Source organism: Poecilia latipinna, unplaced genomic scaffold, assembly GCF_001443285.1.
Source record: "Poecilia latipinna isolate Pla-1442-1.1 unplaced genomic scaffold, P_latipinna-1.0 Scaffold1857, whole genome shotgun sequence".
Lineage (NCBI taxonomy): Eukaryota > Metazoa > Chordata > Actinopteri > Cyprinodontiformes > Poeciliidae > Poecilia > Poecilia latipinna.
In genome coordinates, this window is record NW_015114473.1 from 41,202 (window position 1) to 61,999 (window position 20,798).

Genomic DNA, 20,798 nt, shown 5'->3' on the forward strand with positions numbered 1-20,798 from the left:
ACAAAGTAGCTAACTTGGTTGAAGTCTTTCAATTTCAACAGTTTAAAAAGATTTTAAACTGACATATGGCTGGGCAATGAGTCGATTTTATTGATTAATCTAATTTTTGTTTTGTAAAGATTTAATGTTTAGAAAATCTGGATTTTTTTCACCAATGCACTCCTTATGTTTCCATAGTTCAGAGTGATGTCAGCACGCCCAATGCCGCCATTGCGTTTTACAAAAACATTTCACAATGATTTTTTTTTGTTGGTTACAATAAAGTCATTATATTAGAAACATACTGTTGTAGTAATGCGAGAATAAAATAGTACAGCATCTAAGTAGAAATACAAATACTACAACTGAATATCCCCAGAATAAAGTTGCAATATTAGAAGAACGTAGTAAATGTATGAGAACGCCGACACAAAAGCAAAAAATTATCCAAGGTTTTTTCTTACTTAAATGATGTCTCATAATTGTAAGAAGTCGTCAAGTAAAAATATGTTTTTGTTTTGTTATCATGACTACGTTATTATTAAAAAAATAAAATAAAATAAACAATTCTTGTAGCTGGGACCGAATACTCCATCATGGAACTCAATAAGAAGAGTTCAAATTCAAACCAAACGACTGGCTTAAGTTGGCTTGAACTGAGCAGACCCTGGATTTCAGAATCAGGCCATTTCTGAGGCTAAATAAAGCCACATTAAGTCTCATCTCACACAGGCCAGCGGTGACACCAGGCTGTATAACCTGGATTGTATACTACAGCTCTAGCACTTTGTGCATTAGGCTGATTGTGCCGACTGCTCTGATAACATACAGTTTGCTTGCATGGGCCGAACTGAGGACACAGCAGGGCACAACATTGATGGCATGTATTTATAGCAGTTCCATCACCAGAAAACCCCCAACTCTCCAACCCCCCTCAGTCGGTGGCTCACCCCCACCCGCCCTCAGGGAAACCCCTAGCAACAAGGAACTCCAACAAGCTGCCTGCTGTTTTATTTTTATTTTGGATGGCCGCAGCCCGAGCCGTGGTGGTTGTGAAGCGCGCTGCTGCGTTTCTGTCAAAGCACTGTGCATTTATGAGTGGGCATGCTTTTAAGCAAAGTGTGTGCTGGAAATGTGTGGAGGTGCGTCTTTTATGCCAAAATATGCATGTTATTACTAGTGGGCTATTAAATTCTGTCAGTAAGGGTACAAGTACTGCGCCGCCAAAAGCAGGCCTTCAAAGCTTCCCTCCTCCCACTTTTTACATAAATCAGTCAAATCGAGGTGAAGCGCAAAGAAGATATTCACGTTTATCTGGCGGACATCAATACACAGAGCTGAGGAGGGAGTGACTGATGGCAAGAATTTATTGGTGAACGTCACTTTAACCTGCAGAAGGACAGATTTCTCCAACTTGTTGGAGTTCACAGTCAGGGTCTGCCTGTCTGAGCAGTTGAGAAGTTGAACAGCTGCTGATTAGAGAGGTGACCGAGACGGTCAAAATAAAGACAAGGACATAGGGGTTATTGTATCGTTTATCATTTATCACGATAAATTTTGATGCCACAAATTCCAATTACTGATGTTTTGAACCCCCAAAACTGTCCATATTATCATGATCGATGATTTTTCTATTTTCTCCACCATTTGCTCACGAAAAGCATCAGTAAATTTGAAAATACAGCTACCTTGTGAAGCTTAGTGACACAAATCACTTCTTTACGTGTCTAGTGGGTATCTTGTTCAAGATTAGCATTTGTGTTTATAGGACTACAATTGCTGTATCTTGTCTTACATTACTACCTAAAAAAGTAGTAATGTATAGTTATTGTAACTTAATGTTATCTCAGTAGTACCACAAAATATTATGATAAAGCATTAAGTTTATATCACCCATCTCTGTAAGAATTTTCAAGAAACATGAAAGATTAGAGAAAGATCCATAATATGTAGAAATTATGTAACGATACCTTCAGTATTTATCCGTTTGGTTTGAAACTCAAAGATATCCATAATCACCCTCTTAATAGGAAGATGTAAAAATCTGGTGTTTTTATTTTATTTGCTAAACTTGGAGTAACTGTATTTCCAGGCTCATGCAGAACATTTAAGAACAATTAGTCATGGCGCACGGCTAGTTGCTGAAGTTACAGCAAAGCTCATGGAGAGAGAAAAGAATACACATAATAAAAAATAAAACTTCAAAGCAGAATGGTCAGAGCCTTTATTGGTTGAGTGTTCAGTCATGCCTCATTTGAATCCCCCCCTCCTCTCTGTGGCGGCCTAATCCGGAGGGATGCCTGGAAGGCCAGGCCGGCCAAGGTCCTGTCCCCCACTAAGTATGGGCAAGCTAGAGTGTTGTCCTCTTCACAGCTCTGCTCACTTTACCAAGACATATCACTCTCAAAAAGTTATGAAAAAGTGTCTATTTTTTCAACATTTGCATATTCTGCAATGTTACACGTACAAACTTTAAGAGATTTTATTTGTATGATGTGATGGACCAACACAAAGAGCATTGATGTGAAGCAGAAGAAAAACAAAATGAATGGGCTTTCAAATATGTCAAGTAAATGTTTGTGTGAATTTGCATTTAGCCCCAGAAGCACACTCTGTAGAACTATGTGCTGATGTTGCTAAGTGAGCATCTGGAGACTAAACATTGCTCGTTAAACTTTGAGAGAGCAATGTGGGATTTATGACTAGACTTTGACTGGAACCTTCTTACACACTGATCCGCCTTGATCTCCACTGTAGTTCAGGTTGCATGTTTTGTATCACTGTCCTGTTTGAAGGTAAACCATTACCAAAGTTTGGTTTACCTTTGGTAAACCAAAGCTGTAAGTCTTTTACAGCTGCCAACTGGTTTTCTTTCAGGATTGTGGTTTCTGCAGGTTTCACCAACTCAAATTTAAGACTTTTTTTAAGACCGTTATGGATGGAATTTAAGACATATACATGTCAAAAGAAATGTACAAAAATTTGTCCAACCAACTGACGATAAATTTGCACTTACCCAAGATAGATGCAAGAATGCTGGCTTGCTAGTTAGCTAGCAAGGGTATGTAAGTCATGCCCTGCAATGGAGATGGTTGCATGTGACCAAAACATTTGCTGGACAGAAAAGTCCCGCTTGAAAGGCGTACATGGAATAAACACGATTAAATAGTCTTGCAAAAACAAAATTTAAGACCTGTTATTAATGTATTTAAGACCAACCTACAGCTTTCAATGAATTTAAGACATTTCAAGGCCTTAATTTGAGATAGATGATTTTAAGACGTTTTTAAAGATGCATGGACGCCCTCATCTGTCTGATGTCTTCCCATCAACTCTGACAGGTTACCCCAATCTGCTGGGGAGGAAATGCTAAGCGCTGTTAGCAGGTATGCAGGGAGACGGCGAGTGACGGAAGCATCGCCAAGAAAGACAAAAAAAGATAAAAGTGTGGGATCACTTGAAACTAAATAAAAAAATAACACAGTTTGGGACGTGTAGTGCAAAACAGAATTTAAGTGTCACAATAGCATGTCGTGAAATATCCACTACATGCTCATTGAGGTCACAGGCGATGTTTTGATTCTCCTTGGGGAAAAAAACAAACTAATTTATCTGTGACTATTAGTGTAGAAATTAGCTTGTTATAAGGAAACATATTTTGATTAACATTGCATGAAGAATAAGGAAGTGAAAAAATAAAAATTTGATAATCGGTTCTTATACATGATATATTTTATTTTTAAAAAAGTATTTTAGCTTTTTTTATTTCTCATTCGTTTTTACATTTAAAAAAAGTTTTCATACTTTACATACAAACTTGAGTCTAAAAGTGATGTTTATGTGGCACTGCATTTTAAACAGTAAAATATCTTCTTATTAAAGTAACCAAAGAGTGTTTTTTCTCTCACATGTTTATTTTACTAGCTTAAGTAGGTACTACACCACAATATTTTATTTGCATACGCAATTGTCAGAATAATCTATAGATTAATTGATTAATAAAATCCTCATTTGCGTTAAACTTCTCAACAGTTATACATCAGACCTTTCTCTGTTACTTGGTTCTTCATAATCAATATTTGTTTAACAAATGTTCTCCAATACTCTGAAACCTTCACAGATAAAATGTAGATTTAAAAAAAAGTGGTATGAATAATTCTGCACAGTATGTGGCATCATCTAAGTCTGTAACGGAAGTCGAGTTAGTGTTTTACAAATCCCAATAAAAAAATAAAAAAAACTTTATCCAAAAACTACATCATAACAAAAAAATAATAAAACTTAGCTCCTTAGCTCTGATCAATGTTACAGCATAAGATTACCATTTGAGAGAATATAGGATGTTTTTCCACACCTCTGCCTCCTACATGCCTTTTAAAACTGTCTCTGCAGCTATGTTCAAAGCCCTGATGTAAAAATTACTGATGGTGTGAATGACTGATGAGGTCAATCTATACCGAGTTGCAGTCCCCAAAGACCACCTACACTGCATAGGCACCAGCCACCATCTGCATGCTCATTAACACAAGCAGCAGTGGAGCCTTTAAGCTGGTTATTAACAATATCCAACTATAAAGAGTGTATTCTGCAGCAGAAAGAGGATGCTTTAACAAAAACAGAGGTATTACAGATGAATCTAAATTATTCAAACCCATGTGCAAATTCAATATTGGACAATAAGCAAATTACCCAAGAAAAAAAAGAAAGAAAAGCAAATAGAAGGATTTTATCCATACTCAGCACTAAATTATATTTTCCAACAGCCTCAAAATTATTCAACTCCCTGAGCAGATTTCCTTGTAAGAGCACAAAATTACAAATGAATTGTTCCAGCGCTGCTTGAAGAAAGACTCTTGACTGCAACATTTCACTGCATGTTAGGAATATGGTCGAAAAATTGTCCAAGAAGTTCAGTACGCCATTAAATTGCCAAAACAAGGAAAAATGATTCAAAAAGTCCCTGAAAATCCCCTAAAATTTTACCTGGAAGTGGCAGAAAGAGGAAGAGGAGGTGGATAGTTGAAACACTGACTTATTAGTTCTGTAGCAAGACTTACTGCCTGCAGTGAAGCACGGTGATGGCTCAGTGACGCTCTGTGGCTGCTTTGGAGAATTTAAGTGAATGGTAGATGTTTGCTCATGGGTGAGGCGCAAAAACCCAGAACTTAACATTGTCATCATGAAGGGATTGAATAGTTTCAATTTAGAAAACTCTTCCTGATTGATTGATTGATTGATTACAAACAATAATAAATCAATTAATGTTGATTTATTGCCAACTATACCAATTCCATTACCAGAAATCGGTATAATTAGTCAATTGTAGACTTAGAAGGTAAAGGTTTAACAAAATAATAAATGCATTTCATAATTTTCTCAGCTTTACTCAACAATTTTGTGCTTCAATATATTAAAAAACACAAAAGTAAAACAACACCGTTTGCTTTCAACATGGTGGCAAAATGCACATCATCATCTGGATCCATGATGATCAACAGTAAAACAATATTACATTACATTAGGTTGTGTGCTCTGCAGATACTGAGCAAAGTGTCAGTCTGCTGTGTGAAGTTACATAACAACTGGAGTAGGCAAAGACAGGAAGGGTGCCTTCCACATCTAAACCAAAAGAGATTTAACATGATGGAAAATTTCAGTACCAATTCATATCTGAGGGTTGATTTGTTTTTCTTTTTTTTTTTTTTTTAAACCATGATATTTTTGAAGAAATTAACATTTACTGAATAGACTATTCTAAAAGAAACTAAGCTAGTAAAATGCTACTAAAGTTAATCACAGTTATACAGGTCATAAGGTCACGAAATGCACACACACAAAGAACTGCTTGTACTGTAATAAACATCAGCTCATTCTTTAAACACCCTGCATTCAGGCTTCGCTAATAATACACAAGGTGACACAGACGCATCGATGTGGGTATTTGGGCAGATGTCAATATCTGATATTAATAATATTGTTATGTTGACCTTGATACAAATGTTAAGGTCAATCTGTCATGCAGAGGAACTGATGGCATAAAAAGTAAGCTGGTCAAGTAATGAAGGAACTGTAGTAAAACTAAATATATATGAATATATCAAGTATTCTTCATAAAAATATTCCCTTTGTCCCAGACAAACCAAAATATTTATATTCTTGTCAATCAGCCCTTCAGATAAAACCAATGGAAGCTGTAAATATTATTATAATTGATAAATCAAGCTGAGGCAAAGATTAAAAGTACTTACAGTGTGAGCACATCTCCAGGGGGTAACTGGCTTCATTTCCCTGAGAAATAAAGAAAGAAAAAGTTAGCCAAAATAATACTGAAAGTTAAGCTTATAGTTCAAACGGTACGCTTTCATTTTATACATTTCTTGCCTCTTCACTTGTTGTTCAAGATGTAAAAACCTCAGATTTAATTAAGGTGGTTAGACTGGCAGATGTTGAAGCAATCACATGCCCTGCTGATTTTACAGTTCATTTGGTAAACCCTGGTACACTGAACCATGCAACAAAAGGGGAACATTTGCTTTATACCAAAGATTGATGAACAGGGTGGTAATATTTCCTGTTAAAAAAAAAAAAAAGATAGGGTATACAGTTCAACCCATTTTATTGATTTGGAACCTATATAATAGGTACAAACTAAAGTCAAACAATGGAGAGCAACGCTTTAAGTGGTGTGAAAAGTTATTTTTTCAGTTTCAGATAGTTTGCTTTTGCTCTAATTAGGTTCCCTGCGGGTGCTTTGTCCTCTTCACTTCACTATTTGAACCACAGAAACATGAAACTCTAATTTGAGTTAGTCACTTTATTAGTTACTTGGACAAAGAAATATAAACTTTACTTTTTAATCAACAAATAATCACTGCAACAGCTTTATTATTCCCTAGCATCTGTGTGTAGTATTTCACTTTTTTTCTACATGCAAATGTACATTTTTGGTGCAATTGTGCGTCAGAAAAACATGATCACACACAGACGAGGCACATGCTTTTCATAAGAGTAGCATCAACAAGTCTGATGAGAATATAAATAATGTGTTTACCACACTATGTCATCTTTACCCTGCAGTTTAATTCAATTAGCTCAATGAATGTGTCACTATTAACACATCCTATAGATATACTACACCAAGGTAATTGTGTCAGCTCAGTGCAACGTGAACTGGCAATGTCCCATTTCTGTAATAATGCTACACAACTGCCATCTGCTTTGGAATGTTTTACATACAAGACGAGTGCTCAAACATTTTCTAACATCTATTTCATCCTTATGGGGTGGCTTAAGGCAAACTTTACAAGCCTTTTGCTTTCAGAAAATACAGTTTTCAAATAGTTATGAAATTGTGAAAGTACAAAAACATCTTTGCCGTTTTACAACAAGTTTTGTCTGGAAAAAAACAAAACATTCGAAACCACAGCCACATAAAACATTATTAAATGTGTGTAGTTATTATTAAACATTAACTGTTAGTGATCATGTGTGCAATTTCTTACAAAAATTTAAAAAAAATTGCTAGTAGTTCTGAATGCATTTGTAAGATGGATACAGTACATTAATAGTAATAGCATTTTGTTGGAAAGCACTGCTGATAAGATTCTTTGTATTCAGACAGGTTCTAACAGGTTTGATGTGCTGAAAGGTGATCATTCCAGCCCTTTGGCATTTTGCACTGGAAACCTTAAAGACTTCTGCTACGCAGCGTTTGGTATCAATTAATCTGAAATGCCTTAATGTGTCTTTCAATACATTTCAACAAATTCAACTGCTTAAAACTGTCATGAGGACACCAGTGTCCCTGTGAACCCATTGACTTCCAGGTAGGTGTATTTGGGGTTACAGTTACAGGATTATATATTGATGGTTTTTCAAAGCCAAGTACTTATACTGTACCCAATCTTAAGGAGCAAGACCGAGGCTCTCGACAGAAATAACATTTTTGTGAAATTCTGGCTCATGTTCAACCTTCACATCAGCAGCATCCCCATTACATTCGACTGCAGTGTCAACTAAGGTGGTCGGATAATTGGCAGAGTGAGACCAAACACTTTTGTGTGGAAGCCAATGAGAAAAGCCTTTACTAAAGTGGTAGAATTGATAGGATGCATTCCCGAAGCCAAGTAAGAGATCCAACAGGCCAGGGAGCAATCGATCGCTCCTCCAAGGATTGCCAAAGCAAATTTCTATTTGCCAAATCTGCAACAAAGTTGAACGTTTCTATCAGTTAAGTCTAAAGAAGGACAACATTTTGTTTCAAGACATCAGCTCCCCACTCCAGCTGAACAGTCTTTTGAACGATTTTACTCAATGGTCCACAATCAAGTAACGTTTGAACCAACGTAAATGCCAAAGCAGTTCAAATTAACAAAAACAGAGTCAAAAAGTTGTCATATCAGCTTAACTCTGTGCTGTAACAAAGAGGAAGGGTTTGCCACACACAAGTTGAGGTATTTTAAGAGCGACAAGGAGAAAGAAGTGAGACGGGATTAACCAGGAGAGCGCCTTAGCATTTGACACCCTAAAGGGAGAGTGGAGTCAGCGCAGAGATCAATGGTTGACATGTACATGGTTTTCCTCTGAAACTGCTTCACATTGGTTGAGCACAGCCAGTTCAAGAGAGGGAAGTTTTGGAGTAGCTCGACTGGTGCTGCACAGCACTGCTAGTATCGCGTTTGGGTGTCTTTTTGTCGTCGCTGTCCTGTCATAGTGGCAATGTGATACTTTATTGATCTGAACAGGGAAAAGTCCTTAGGTTTGTTATTTTTCTCCCTGCTGCAGAGCTCAGTAAGCTACAATATCCTACATTTCTACAAGGACAACGGATGAACTCTTACAAGGGAAGAGCACCAAGAGTGATTCATTATATGTCATGTAATTTTAATAAAGCTTTAATCATAAGCTAAAAAACACAGAGGTTAAATAAGCATTGGGTAGCTTGACTCTTAACTACAACCCAGACGTTCATTCTCGTTTAAATGCAAACTGCAGGGTCTCTGCAGGTAAAGAGACTTAGGGCAAAGGAGATTTGGTTTGAGGGATTACAGGTTTATTGACCAAGGCGTTAGTTCCTTTCTGTGGCCATCAAGGAGTAACTCTTGCTATGTCTTCCTGTGACAAACCATTTCATTGCACTTGATGCTCAGATGGGATAAAAGGCATAATAATAATTTTAAAAAAAGAAACAAAGGAAAAAAGCATGAATTTCTTCCCTGTATACATGGAGAGAAACAGCAGCAGGGAGGGATGGACTAGATTGCTCATCAATAATGCATGCTTCATTCAGAATCAATTAGACCAATGCGCACAAAACACGTTTTGCATAATGAAGAGTCTGGCAAAGTGGCTGGTTCAGTAGCAACACTGCAGCCGACCCAAAAACCCGGCTAATTATAGATCTGCAGGACTCGTAACATGAAAGGCTATTACAGTGCATGCGGCTGCAGAGCTGAAGTACTTTTCTGAACCTTTGTGTTCTCCTCTTTTTAAAAAAATAAAATAAAGAAAATTGGCAAATCAAAATTGCAGGAAATAAGTGACTACCAGCAAGTTGTTTCATCCTTTTAATAGATTGTGCTATAAAGATACAGAAGCATTAGTCATCAAATATTCCAATACTGTCAAAGAAATCAAACTGTTTACCCCAACTGGGGTCACGGTAAAATGAACTACAACATGAACGGGGGGATGCTTGATTTTGACCTCTCAGCAATTTTATTTGCTTCCCCCTTAAAGAACTGATATTATGGGTTGCATAAAATGTGTTTCCCTTAAGTTGTTTGCCCTAATAACTAAGACACGTTTACTTTGAAAGTACATTTATCTAATATTTTGCTCCATTACTTAATGTCCCTGCAAAAATGTCCAACTATAAATAGCACATAGACATGGATATTGTTGATCAAGTAGGATGTTAGAATGTGATAACCTCAGGTTGTAGCTCCACATCCCATCTTAAGATTTAACACTTCCAGGTCCTTGTGTAATAAAACTAAAAATGGTTAATGGCTGTGGAAAGGTACTTTTTTACTGTAAAAGTTAATGGAAAAAAACCTGGAAGTAAAAGAAAAAAATCGTACTTGTCAAAAACATGAATAAAATGCAGTAGATACACAAGCACAACGCTTAGAAATCATTGTACAATAAACAAGGAGAAAGTCATCAATTAGTCTCCTAATCTAATCGTTGGTGCTCTGTTTATTGGTTTGAATGGAATAAGACACAATGGGCAAGACCACACAATGCATCTCAACTGCGGTAGGAAAATGTTCCACTCCTGTCTCAGAAATCCGCCTCAGTTACCTTTCTAAAGCGCTATTAAAGTACGATTACAATGTAGACGTGAGGGTTGCCAGTATACTTGTTTAGTCTGGCTCACAGTTTTCAAAGTTACACAAATGAAGCATTTATGGTCGAGTACCAGCCTGATACAATTACAGCACAGCCAAGGAAAACAAAGTCAGAGGCAATATGTTTGGGGAAACCCAACTTTTACATTTCTCTGTAATATTCCTGCACAATATTACGACACGATACCAACAAGTACTGTTTACCAACAAGTACGTACTGTAGGTCCTAATATGCAAGGCTGATATGTATACCATCTGTTTTGTACTCAAGTGAAGTAAATAAGTTCCGACTTAAAACCACAACATTCATGAGAGCTCAAATTGATTTGTTTAGAATTTTCTCCCGGCTCATTTCTCTCGATCAGGGATCACAGAACTACACGCCGCCCCCACACAACCATGTCTGAGAATATCAAGCTTACGGGAGAGCTTTATGATAGACTGAACCAGTTAAAGAGTCAGAGCAGATATGGGCTCTCTGCTTTTCTTTAAACAGAAGTTACTTTTACCGTTTTTCCTCTTTATACAGATGGGGGGGGGACACAGAAAAACAAGCAGCAGGGAATTATAGCCGTTAGCCTGTCTGAATAAATGTTTAATCTCACAGGTTAGCAACATAACCAAGAACCTTTTCAGAAAGGTTTTTGGTTATGCAAATTCTCCCCTCCGGTTCAGTTTCTGAGCCTGATGTGTGGATGTGTTTTCAGTGTTAAAGTCTCTGTTAGTGGATGTATGTGTGATTTCTCTGTGTTAAGCTGCAGCAGTTTTAGGAGAAAATATAAAAAAATAATTAGCACAATCTGAGCTGCCTGAAGGAACCCCAGCTCTCAACCGTTACTTGGCCTGACTCAAGCCTTTGTACAAAGAGTTTAAAGCCCTCATAATGCTGTCAACCAAACAACCAGCTGTCTCAGTCAAGTTACGCATCAGAGTATCAGAGGAAAACGGTATTTTTTAATCAAGAACTAGGTTAGAAGACAAACATTCTGATTAAAAGACTTATTAGATACTTGAGCACTTATGCTAGCATTTTGTTAAAGGATCATTTGTAAGTCCACATAACAGCTACTGATTTTAGAACGGGGCTCATTTCATTTCCCCTTCGAATAGTTTTGTTAGGGAATTTTTAAAAACATATTTAAGAAGGTATACCAGTTTAAAAGAAACCATATATACAGTAATTTATCTACTTTTGGTTTTAATGTTTATGTTGCACATCTTAATACAACAGACAACATATTTAGCAGGAAGTGAAAAATATAGCATTTCTTTGCTTCAGCAGATTGTTTAGGTAGTTTGTCCTCAGCAGGGGCAGCTAGAGATGCTAATTTGATCCAGTTAAAACCCATCAACCTTCCATAAGTTCTGCTTTTTGCCATTAGGCCTGTCATAATACACAACAAATAACTTAATCACATGATAAATTAATAATATAATTTATCTATTGTTTTTATTTCTCTCTCTCTACCAAAATCTGGAAGACAAAAGTCTTCAGTTTGATGATTTGGTCTCAACTAGCCCCCCTTTTTTGGAAGGACAGTTCTGTTTAGTCTTCATAATTCATTTTTTTTGTTTGTTTCTGTTTTCTTTATTTATTCTCAGATATTTAAAATGTCTTTGGTACCTGTGTTAAATGTTCATTAAAATTTAAAGATTATTGATCTTTGAGAAAGTGCTTTTGCATTATTATGCCATTGCCGTTGTATCACTTGAAAATGGTGTCAAAGCAAGAATATCATCGTTTATTGCAATAACTTCTGGGACAATTTACTGTTATTGTGACAATTTATGTCTCAATAACATATTTTGTAAAATGGGTTATTGTGACAGGCCTAGTTGCCGTCTGTAAAACTTGGACATGTCCTGCTGTAAACCAGACATAACGAAGACAGGCTGACCTCAACTAACCTGCTAAATGGTACTTGAAATATTTGCAAATAGTTGTTTACTGGTGACGTAGAGTTTCAGCCCGTGCCAGTGACGCCTGGCTCCAGCGCTGAAGGCTGCAGATGCGGAGCAGTCAGCGAGGACAGACAAATCCAGATTGAGTAGGCTGGCTGGGAAGAGCAGCGTGGATCACGTCGTGTTGATCATCACTTGTGCTGGAGTTTCTCTGTGGCTTTTATCTCTTTTACATTAGCTACAGCTAAATCCGTATGTGGGTGGCGCTTGATTGCTAGGCAGCATATGGTCCCCTTAGCATCAGATCATTCCACTACGTGCTTTAGCAACTGCGAGGCTCTAGCTCCAGTCTAGCCTTGCAGCAGAGATAGATCCATCCAAGACAAACAATAAGATGGCTGAACGATGTGCAAGCCTCAGCGTCTACCCTTAAATGTTAGTGAATTTAAGGGTAGATGCTTTATTGAACAATGACATTTTCAATACAAGGAAGCTCAAAAAGCAACAGCACCAAAAATTTATCACTGATTTACATGTAGTTCCTGACTGTATTATTTGATAAAAAAAAGGATCAAATTGAAATCTATTTATTTGACTTAGAAAGTGTTTGACTGGATTGAATTGAGTTTTTTGTAAGGTGTTTCGAGACGATATTTGTTGTGAATTGGCGCTGCATAAATGAACTGAAATGACTGAATGAATAAAATCTCCTTAAAGGGATTAAGTCAATATCCATTTGAATTTGGATTTTAATTTCTCCCAGTTTTTTTGACGTTTACACAGGCAAAAACTGGGTCGGTGTCATTTACAATTTAGAGAAAATAAAATATCTAAAGTAGCAATATTTAGATTTGGTAGTAAAGATTTGAAACAAGATTGTACAGAGAGAGGAGGACAGTTTTAAATGTACAGACTTTTAGATCGTGCAGTTTATGTAGCTCCTTCATGAATTTCTATTTTAGCTTGGTTAGAATCAATTTGTGTTTTTGTGTGCGAGTCTATATTTCATATTTTCTATAGATGCCTGAAGTGGCTGAAATTTTTTTTTTAGAAATTGTCTGTTTTCCTTTTATCAAGGCAACAGTCCAAGCCTTTTTTTATGTTTTGGATCTTTAATAATATACACAGTTTGTTTTTTGCTGAGCAGGTAAAACTAAAAACAAACTAATTTTTGCTTTTTTTTTTTTGTTTGTTTAATGAATTTTATGACCTGCCAGTAGTTAAAATTAGTCAATTTTAACTACTTGATAAACAGGATCAAAAAATATCACCGACAGTGTCTAAACCACTGTCAGTGGTGTCTAAACCACTGACAGTAATAATGCATTGTGATATGCAGATCTGACCTTCTTTTCATGGTGAAACGGTGACACATCTGACCTGTCAGGTGGAGATCAGACATGATTCTGTGACCTTATTCATGTTTTGAGCTTTTCCTTGTCCATGTTCATCTTTATTATAACGACCCACTCTCAATGTTTTATACATTTATGCAGCCTAAACAAATATAGCTAGTTGTTATTTTGCTCGACAGCCTGTTAATCACTTGTTGGTTGTACCCTAATGTACATTTTGAAGCAAACTTCTGATTACATGTGTATGACAAGAGTTTCTTTAAAAGATCATAAGATCAGTCCACTGAAAAATATTTACCAGCCAATGACATCTCAATATTTGCACAAAGTAATCCAATAACATGCAATGCAATTGCCAGCTCTCCCCTGTAGGTGAAATTCTGGGTCCAATGTTGCCCTTTGAGATCTCAAGATATAAAGGGCATTATAAATGAAATATATTATTATTATATCATTTATGACATAAAAAGAGTAAAGTGGAAATATTATTTAGATCACCTGCTGACGAATACACCAGCTGGAATTCATTACATTCAGCAGAATCACTTTTTAAATTATGTTGGACAATAATTTCATCTTGTCAGACGAACAACTAATGTTTGCATTAGTCACACCGGCATCTGCCACTAGCACTGGTGGATCTTAACGGAGCATCCAGGGTGTTCCCCAGCTGATTCACCTCTGAAAATAGCCTGCAAACCACGCCTACCTGGCACACCAGGGATGATGTCATCTACAAATAACTGTCCATGCAAAACCTTATCTACAAACGGCAAAAACACGAAGTCTAGTTATTTATAACTGCGTCGCGCCACAGGAAGTTGGTTGAACCGTATTGTCTCAATCATCTGCCAGCGAGTTAAATGCAGTCTGTTAAAAAAAAACAGCAGAGCTCGTCCTCCACGGTAGAACTAGTTCCATGTGCGAGCACCGACAGATGCACTTTGGGGCCATGTGCCCACTTCAGGACGATTCAGGCAGAATACGGCGACATTTTCTGTACCTTATTTCTCACCGTGAACAAACATGTAAAGACTAGCACTGAAGAGTCTGAAAGTCTTACCATGTTAGCTGCGGCCTACTGAAACCATTTCAGTTATGCCGGCTAATACTTTAGCAGCAATAGTAAAAAAATGAAATCTGACTCGGCTAACTAATCTAACAGACATTATTTCACTGTTTGTTTGTTTTTTTAGAATCTGAGCTACCTTGGGAGATCTTTTGTTTAAAATACCTAAAATCTCTGAAATCCAACCTGAATTGTTTTACACTAAACTGATATTCTATAAACACTTTGATTTCTGAAACATTTTCCTCCATTTGTGATAAAATAGTGTAAAAATTATCCACTTAAACTTCAGCATTTTTGTAGCGTCAGTGTTTGACCCTCTGTGAAATGATCTACATGGCAGTTAAATGCAAAGATATGTAAAGTTTTATAAATAAAACTGTACAAATAAATTGTACTCGTCTTTTTTTGTTTTTACTTAACTGAGGTTGAAACTGTGTGGAAATAGTCCAGTTCAACTTCAGTGTTGTACTGTTCCCAAACAGTAAATGAGGGAATTTCAAGACTATATCATGAAAGCATTAAATAATACATCCCTAACTTTTGTGGGGGTTTTTTTTTATTAAACTGAAAAAATGCATACAAGTTCAAGTTTTTTTGACAGATTTACAGATCAAGTTCTTAGTTTTCAGGGTGAAAAGAATATGTGACTTTAGTATCTGGCATGCTGATCACAGATCAGAACTCATTCAAAGGTAAAATAAATAAATATATTGATTGGTGTGTTCCACAAAAAAATGAAAGCTATTGTAACTCCTCAACTTGGAAAAATAAAATACGAGAACAAGACGACATTGAAATTTGTCGCCATGTTCTTCAGCCATTTAAAAAGGTATCTCAAGAGGTTATTGGCACTATTCCCTGCATCTCAGCTGAACATATATGGATTGAGGCCTAGATGCTATTGTCTCAGGTTCTGAATGGTTGGACCTGCTGACCAAAACCTACCCTCCATCCCACAGAACCATGGAGCCATCTCCGCTGCCCTACATTATTTTTTTTTTACCATTTCCTTTTTAATAGTCGACTTGCTAATTTAGCCGTTCACACTACAGTCATTGTCACGCTCTTTGGTATTTCACTGACTGCTTGTAGCATTGTTGTGTATATATATATATATATATATATATATATATATATATATATATATTTAATGCAGCATTAAAGTATCATCATGTTTATGATTATAATGCATTTTCAAATGATCTCAAGTATGCAGATTGCCTGATGGTTACTACAGCAGGCGGTGTGTGGCAATGTAGCAATCCTATGGCCTGCTATGTCAGCTTCCCTAAAAATAAATCGTTGTAAATTGACTCTAAAAAGCCCCAACCTATTATTCAAAGCATATGCAGTAATATTATATAATACAGCAGTTTCATATACAGCGTCGTGCTTCCTATATGGAAATAAAATGCGCTTTCTATTTAATGCACAGCACTGCCGCTACATGACTAGTCGGTGCAGTTTTTCTGCTCGGTGGGTAAAAGTGTGCCACAATTAACCGCAAACCCACATGCAATAAGCGGGTATTTATGTCACTAAAACTAATTTGCGAGGCCCTGGTTGCTAATAAGAGTGTGGGCTATGTCGAGAAAGGATGAGAAATATCTGGGCCACAAGCTGCAGGCTACTGTCAGCAGAGCCCTGGGGTATTGGAGCCAAAAGTGGGGAAGAAAAGCGTTTCCTCCTCGCAAAGCTCGACGTTTCTCGACCGTTCACTCAAAGCGAAATACTCATGGCGGAAAAGAAGCTGTGAAAACGCCACATTATTCGACACATTAGAGCACAGGCCTGCCAGCTGGTGTGTTTACCAGTCGGCGGAGGCTGAAAATAGGAGTCGTTGCTTCTGCTGCTTACCATCTTGCGGGTCGGATGATGAAATCCAGGCGATGAGAACGGAAAAGAGGTGAAACAGGAAGAGTCAGCGGGCCGCCGAGCTGAGCGGAACGATACAAAAAAAAAAACCCAACACGGTAGTAGTGCCTCTTCAGAGGTCTGGTCCTGGATTTGTACCCAGCTTTCAGACTCTCCTCGCCGTCTCTCTCAGTAACCGAGGCTTTCACTGCAGTGGCGAAGGGAGTGAGAGCCGCTGGGAGGGGACAGTAAGCGGAGGAGGAGGTTCGGTTTGACAAGCAGGCGGTGGCGGAGGGGCGGAGGGAGAGTGAGAAGGGGGGAGGTGCGGCAGTACTGTACATCCGGGTACTACAAGTTGCATGTTTTTTTTATTTTATGTCCTACACACAAAGCAGCTTTGTTCATGGGCTCCTCCTGGTGGTGGAATCTCCACATTGCAGGGAGATATTTTCCCCAAACTTTATCGCAAAACTAGAACACCCTGTAAAATAATATTTCTTGAAAATAACTTTTCATATGTTGGTTTCTAACCTTGTTTTTGTTTATTTCTGTAAAATAAAGTAATTTAAATAGGGAAACACAAAAATGAACCCTGTTTTAACCGTTAAAGTAATATTCTGAGGAAAAAGTTACCCCCTAGTGCGCAGGGTGGCCTTGTCTTCTCTGAGATGAGCCTCGAGAAAATTTGTTCCACTTCTCACTTTCAAACCCTGAGTTGATTTACAGATGGCACATGGTTCACACCCAGCATATTGGTTAAAGTTTTCAACCCCCCAAAATAACTTAAAGTTACGAATGTCTGAACTTCCTAAGAGTGGGCTAATCTTTGGGGTCTGCACAAGCAAGCAGGGGTGCTTGTGCAGTAATCATTGCGAGAGAGTCATGCATTGGAATTCATATATTTATCACAGAGCAAGATATGCAATAAAAATGAAAAAGCTCACTCCAAATGGTAAATTACAGAAATGAAACAGTCAAATTCTTGGACGTGGTAAAAAGCCAGAGTTTCCAGTAGCCCTCAATCCGGAGAGACTCATCAATTAATATTGTTTGAAAGGATTTTTATTCTTCATTTAATAAGTCTACAAAAGATTTTTATTGACTGAATCTCAAAATGGACAAAAAAATCATACTGTACAACAATATAAAATAATGACTGTGGTCTTTACATCAATTCTTTGGTAAAGTGTAAATGTCAAACAGGACTAGCTTTTGCTAAGGCCTTGTAAACTAAAAAGTAGCAGGTTGTCGCTTAGTTGACAATCTCACTCTGGGAGGAATGAGTGTCTTCTGTTACCCAACAAACGGGTCACGGTTTTGACCCAATATTTGGTTAAAACTACCCAAGTTCTTTCCCAGCAGGATAAATCGAGCCAAAGAAACAACAGTTTTTGTTTGTTGTGTAGCATGCTTAGTTTTTGCCTCAGATCTCATCAAACTTCTATTCCTCACTCTGAACGTGTGAGTCATTCAAGACAGGTGCAGTCATACAATCTGTGCTTTTTTGAACAGCCACAGAAGCGTTTAAAGTTGCAACGCACGAAATTCAATACATCAACCTTGAATTTTATAGGATTGCAAAGGACACACGGAGTGAAGCAAACAGTTGTAACACTTTAAGACATTAATATTTCTGAAGCATGTTAAATATGAATGCCAGGTCTTTGTCATGTAAAATACAGGACGCCATTTAATATACACATATAAGAACTTAACGTTTGTTTCTGGTATGAATAAGACGGACATTTCTCAGTAAATATAAAAAAAAATCTACAAGGAGCATCAAATTTGAAGACAAAATTTGGTCACTTTTCAGTTGCATTTAACATCAATGTCTATGTAATACCAAACAGCAGATTAGTGAGAATCAAATGTTTATTTACGACCTTCTGCTGACCACAGCCTAAAAGGAAATTTCAAATCATGTCCTGCTGAAAATTTCCTGCGTGAGTTTTGTATTCTTCCAGGTGCTGAAAGTTTAATAGAAATGGTATTTAAAAGGATTATTAGAGCAATTAAACCATGTAAACCACTTACTGTGATTGAAAACAACTGACGCAAAAAATATATATTTCCTTTTTTAATATAATAACATTATAAACATCATTTCAACAACAGGAAAAGTTTCTTCTTAATATAAATCCCATCAGAACAGTATATTGCACGTGTCATTTTGTTGCCCTAATATTCTGCATAGATCAATTTAATTCAGAATTGAAAGTGTGTTCTGAAAAAATAAACAATTTGAAAAGAGTTAATGGTTCTCTGTACAAAAAAAAATATTTTCTTATATAATGTCACAAAAATTATAAAAGAAAAACAGTCAATAAACAGGTCACTAAAGGTCAAGGCTGGGAATATTCCAAATCCAACATTTTTTTCCCCCCTCTCCCTCATGAAGACCCAGCCAGGCCCTTTTAGAAGAGGTAGAGAACACAAACACACTAGAAACAAGAACTGCATCCAAAGATAAAACACCTACTTTTATAGTTGGATTTAATGTTCAAATAATGGTATTCAGCATAAGAAAGTCCCACATAGGTAAACATAGACTGCTTCAAAAAAAGATGCTTTTCAAGTCAGTCAGAACGCACCAAATGTTTAGTCATTTTAAAACTGTGTTAATAAAACTTGATCAATGGGTCAGCAATCAAGAATGCATAAACATGGCTCCAAAGATGGCATCACCACCCTGAGGGCATTTTAGATGAAACTTTACATGAGGGGTCTGTTCATCGACTCAAATGTTCGTCCATCGTCTTCCACTTCTTTAAGAATAAGGGTCACAAGGGAATCAGGTCCAGCAGTAAAAACCTGATATTACTCTCATCAGAAACATTCTCCAGTTTGTTCTGGCAACCTGGGGGCATTCCCAGTCCAGAAATGACAAACAGTCCCCTTAGTGCAGGGGTCACCAACTCCAGTCCTCGAGGGCTACCATCCTGCAACTTTTAGATTCACCTCTGCTCCAAAATGTCTGAATTCCCTCACCAGCATTCATTCCTCTCTGCAATAGGCTGGAAAAGAGGAGTTTATTTGATCCAGGTGTGTTTGAGCAGAGACGCATCTAAAAGTTACAGGATGGTAGCCCTCGAGGACTGGAGTTGGTGACCCCTGCCTTAGTGGATTCAGAGTGTGCCTTGAAGTCTCCTACCAGTGGGACATGACCATTTATTCTCCAAATGAAGGTCCCTTGATCAGATCATCGAAGTTCAGGGTCAGAATGTTGATGGACTTGAAATAAGGAAATTCATTTTTGACTATTTTCTTACTGGAACATCAATTGCATTACTGCTGATAAGGCCCCAATCTATCCATCCATCTCCTGCTCCCTCCTACTATAACTTAGAAACAAGACTCCAAGACTCCATGATACTAGAACTTCTCCTTTGCAGGGCAGAGAGAGAACCTTGACCAAGAGCATTATTCCTCAACCCTGGTCCCTACAACCCACTGTCCTCCATGTTTTAGGCATTTCCCACAAGCAACTTAAACAAATGAGTTGTTAACAGGCTTTTCCAATCATCTGAATCATGTGGAGCAGATACACATCTAAAAGATGAAGGACAGTGAGCTGCAGGAACCAGGGTTAAGAATCACTGACTAACAGTAAGCAGATCATCATTTTCTAACTGAGAACCAGGGTCTCAAGCAAAAAGGAGCTGATTCTCATCCTGTCCACTTCACAATAACCCTCAAGTGAATGCCAAAAGTCATTGTTTGAAGACGTCAAAAGAACCACATTATCTGTGAAAATCAAAGATGAAACCCTGCAGTTTTGCAAACCACACATGTCCCTCTTGTCGACTCTGCATCCGGATTCTAGATAAGAGGCAGACCAGGCAAAATCCAACCACCACTGGGGTGTTTACGCAGTTCTTGCTTTGGCATCCTCTACCATCACCCTCCACAGAAAGAGACAGTTGATCGGAGTATCCAGTAAACTTTCTCAGGGAGACTTAGAGGTTGGATCCCTCTGAAGTCAGGAAATACTTTCAGATCCTCGTTCCAAAAAAATACTATACCCACTCAGTTTGCCACAGCCATAAGTCCTTTTTGAACCATTAGAAGAGGCATCTCCTTTATGTAACATCTACACCCTTCAGTTTATTGGTACAAATCTCCTAGACTCTATAGCACCCTGCTGCCAAAGAACCTTTTACATGCCAACCATTGCTGCCATACTGTTAGTATCCCCCCACCCCCCAAATTCTCACACATATTTTATGGCAGTGCTTTGCAGACAGCTGGGGGATGATTACTTGGGTGCCAGTTAAATAAAAA

The 20,798-nt window shown here is 37.6% G+C and overlaps 1 protein-coding gene and 1 long non-coding RNA gene across 2 annotated transcripts in view; one reads left to right on the plus strand and one right to left on the minus strand.

Annotated features, from left to right (window-relative positions):
- The window catches only part of ppp3r1a (protein phosphatase 3, regulatory subunit B, alpha a), a 29,713-nt gene extending 12,910 nt beyond the window's left edge, over positions 1-16,803 (minus strand). Inside the window, exons 1-2 of the mRNA XM_015014897.1 lie at positions 16,518-16,803; positions 6,228-6,267 (exon numbers count right to left, since the gene is read on the minus strand). Of these exons, the coding sequence (XP_014870383.1) occupies positions 6,228-6,267; positions 16,518-16,520 (43 nt within the window). The 5' untranslated portion in view covers positions 16,521-16,803. The remainder of the gene's footprint in view (positions 1-6,227; positions 6,268-16,517) is intronic.
- A 1,754-nt stretch (positions 16,804-18,557) lies between these two features.
- Positions 18,558-19,750, plus strand: LOC106934783 (uncharacterized). Its single transcript, XR_001421763.1, has 2 exons — positions 18,558-19,416; positions 19,638-19,750. It is a non-coding gene; the product is annotated as an uncharacterized LOC106934783 (long non-coding RNA).
- Positions 19,751-20,798: the final 1,048 nt, after the last annotated feature.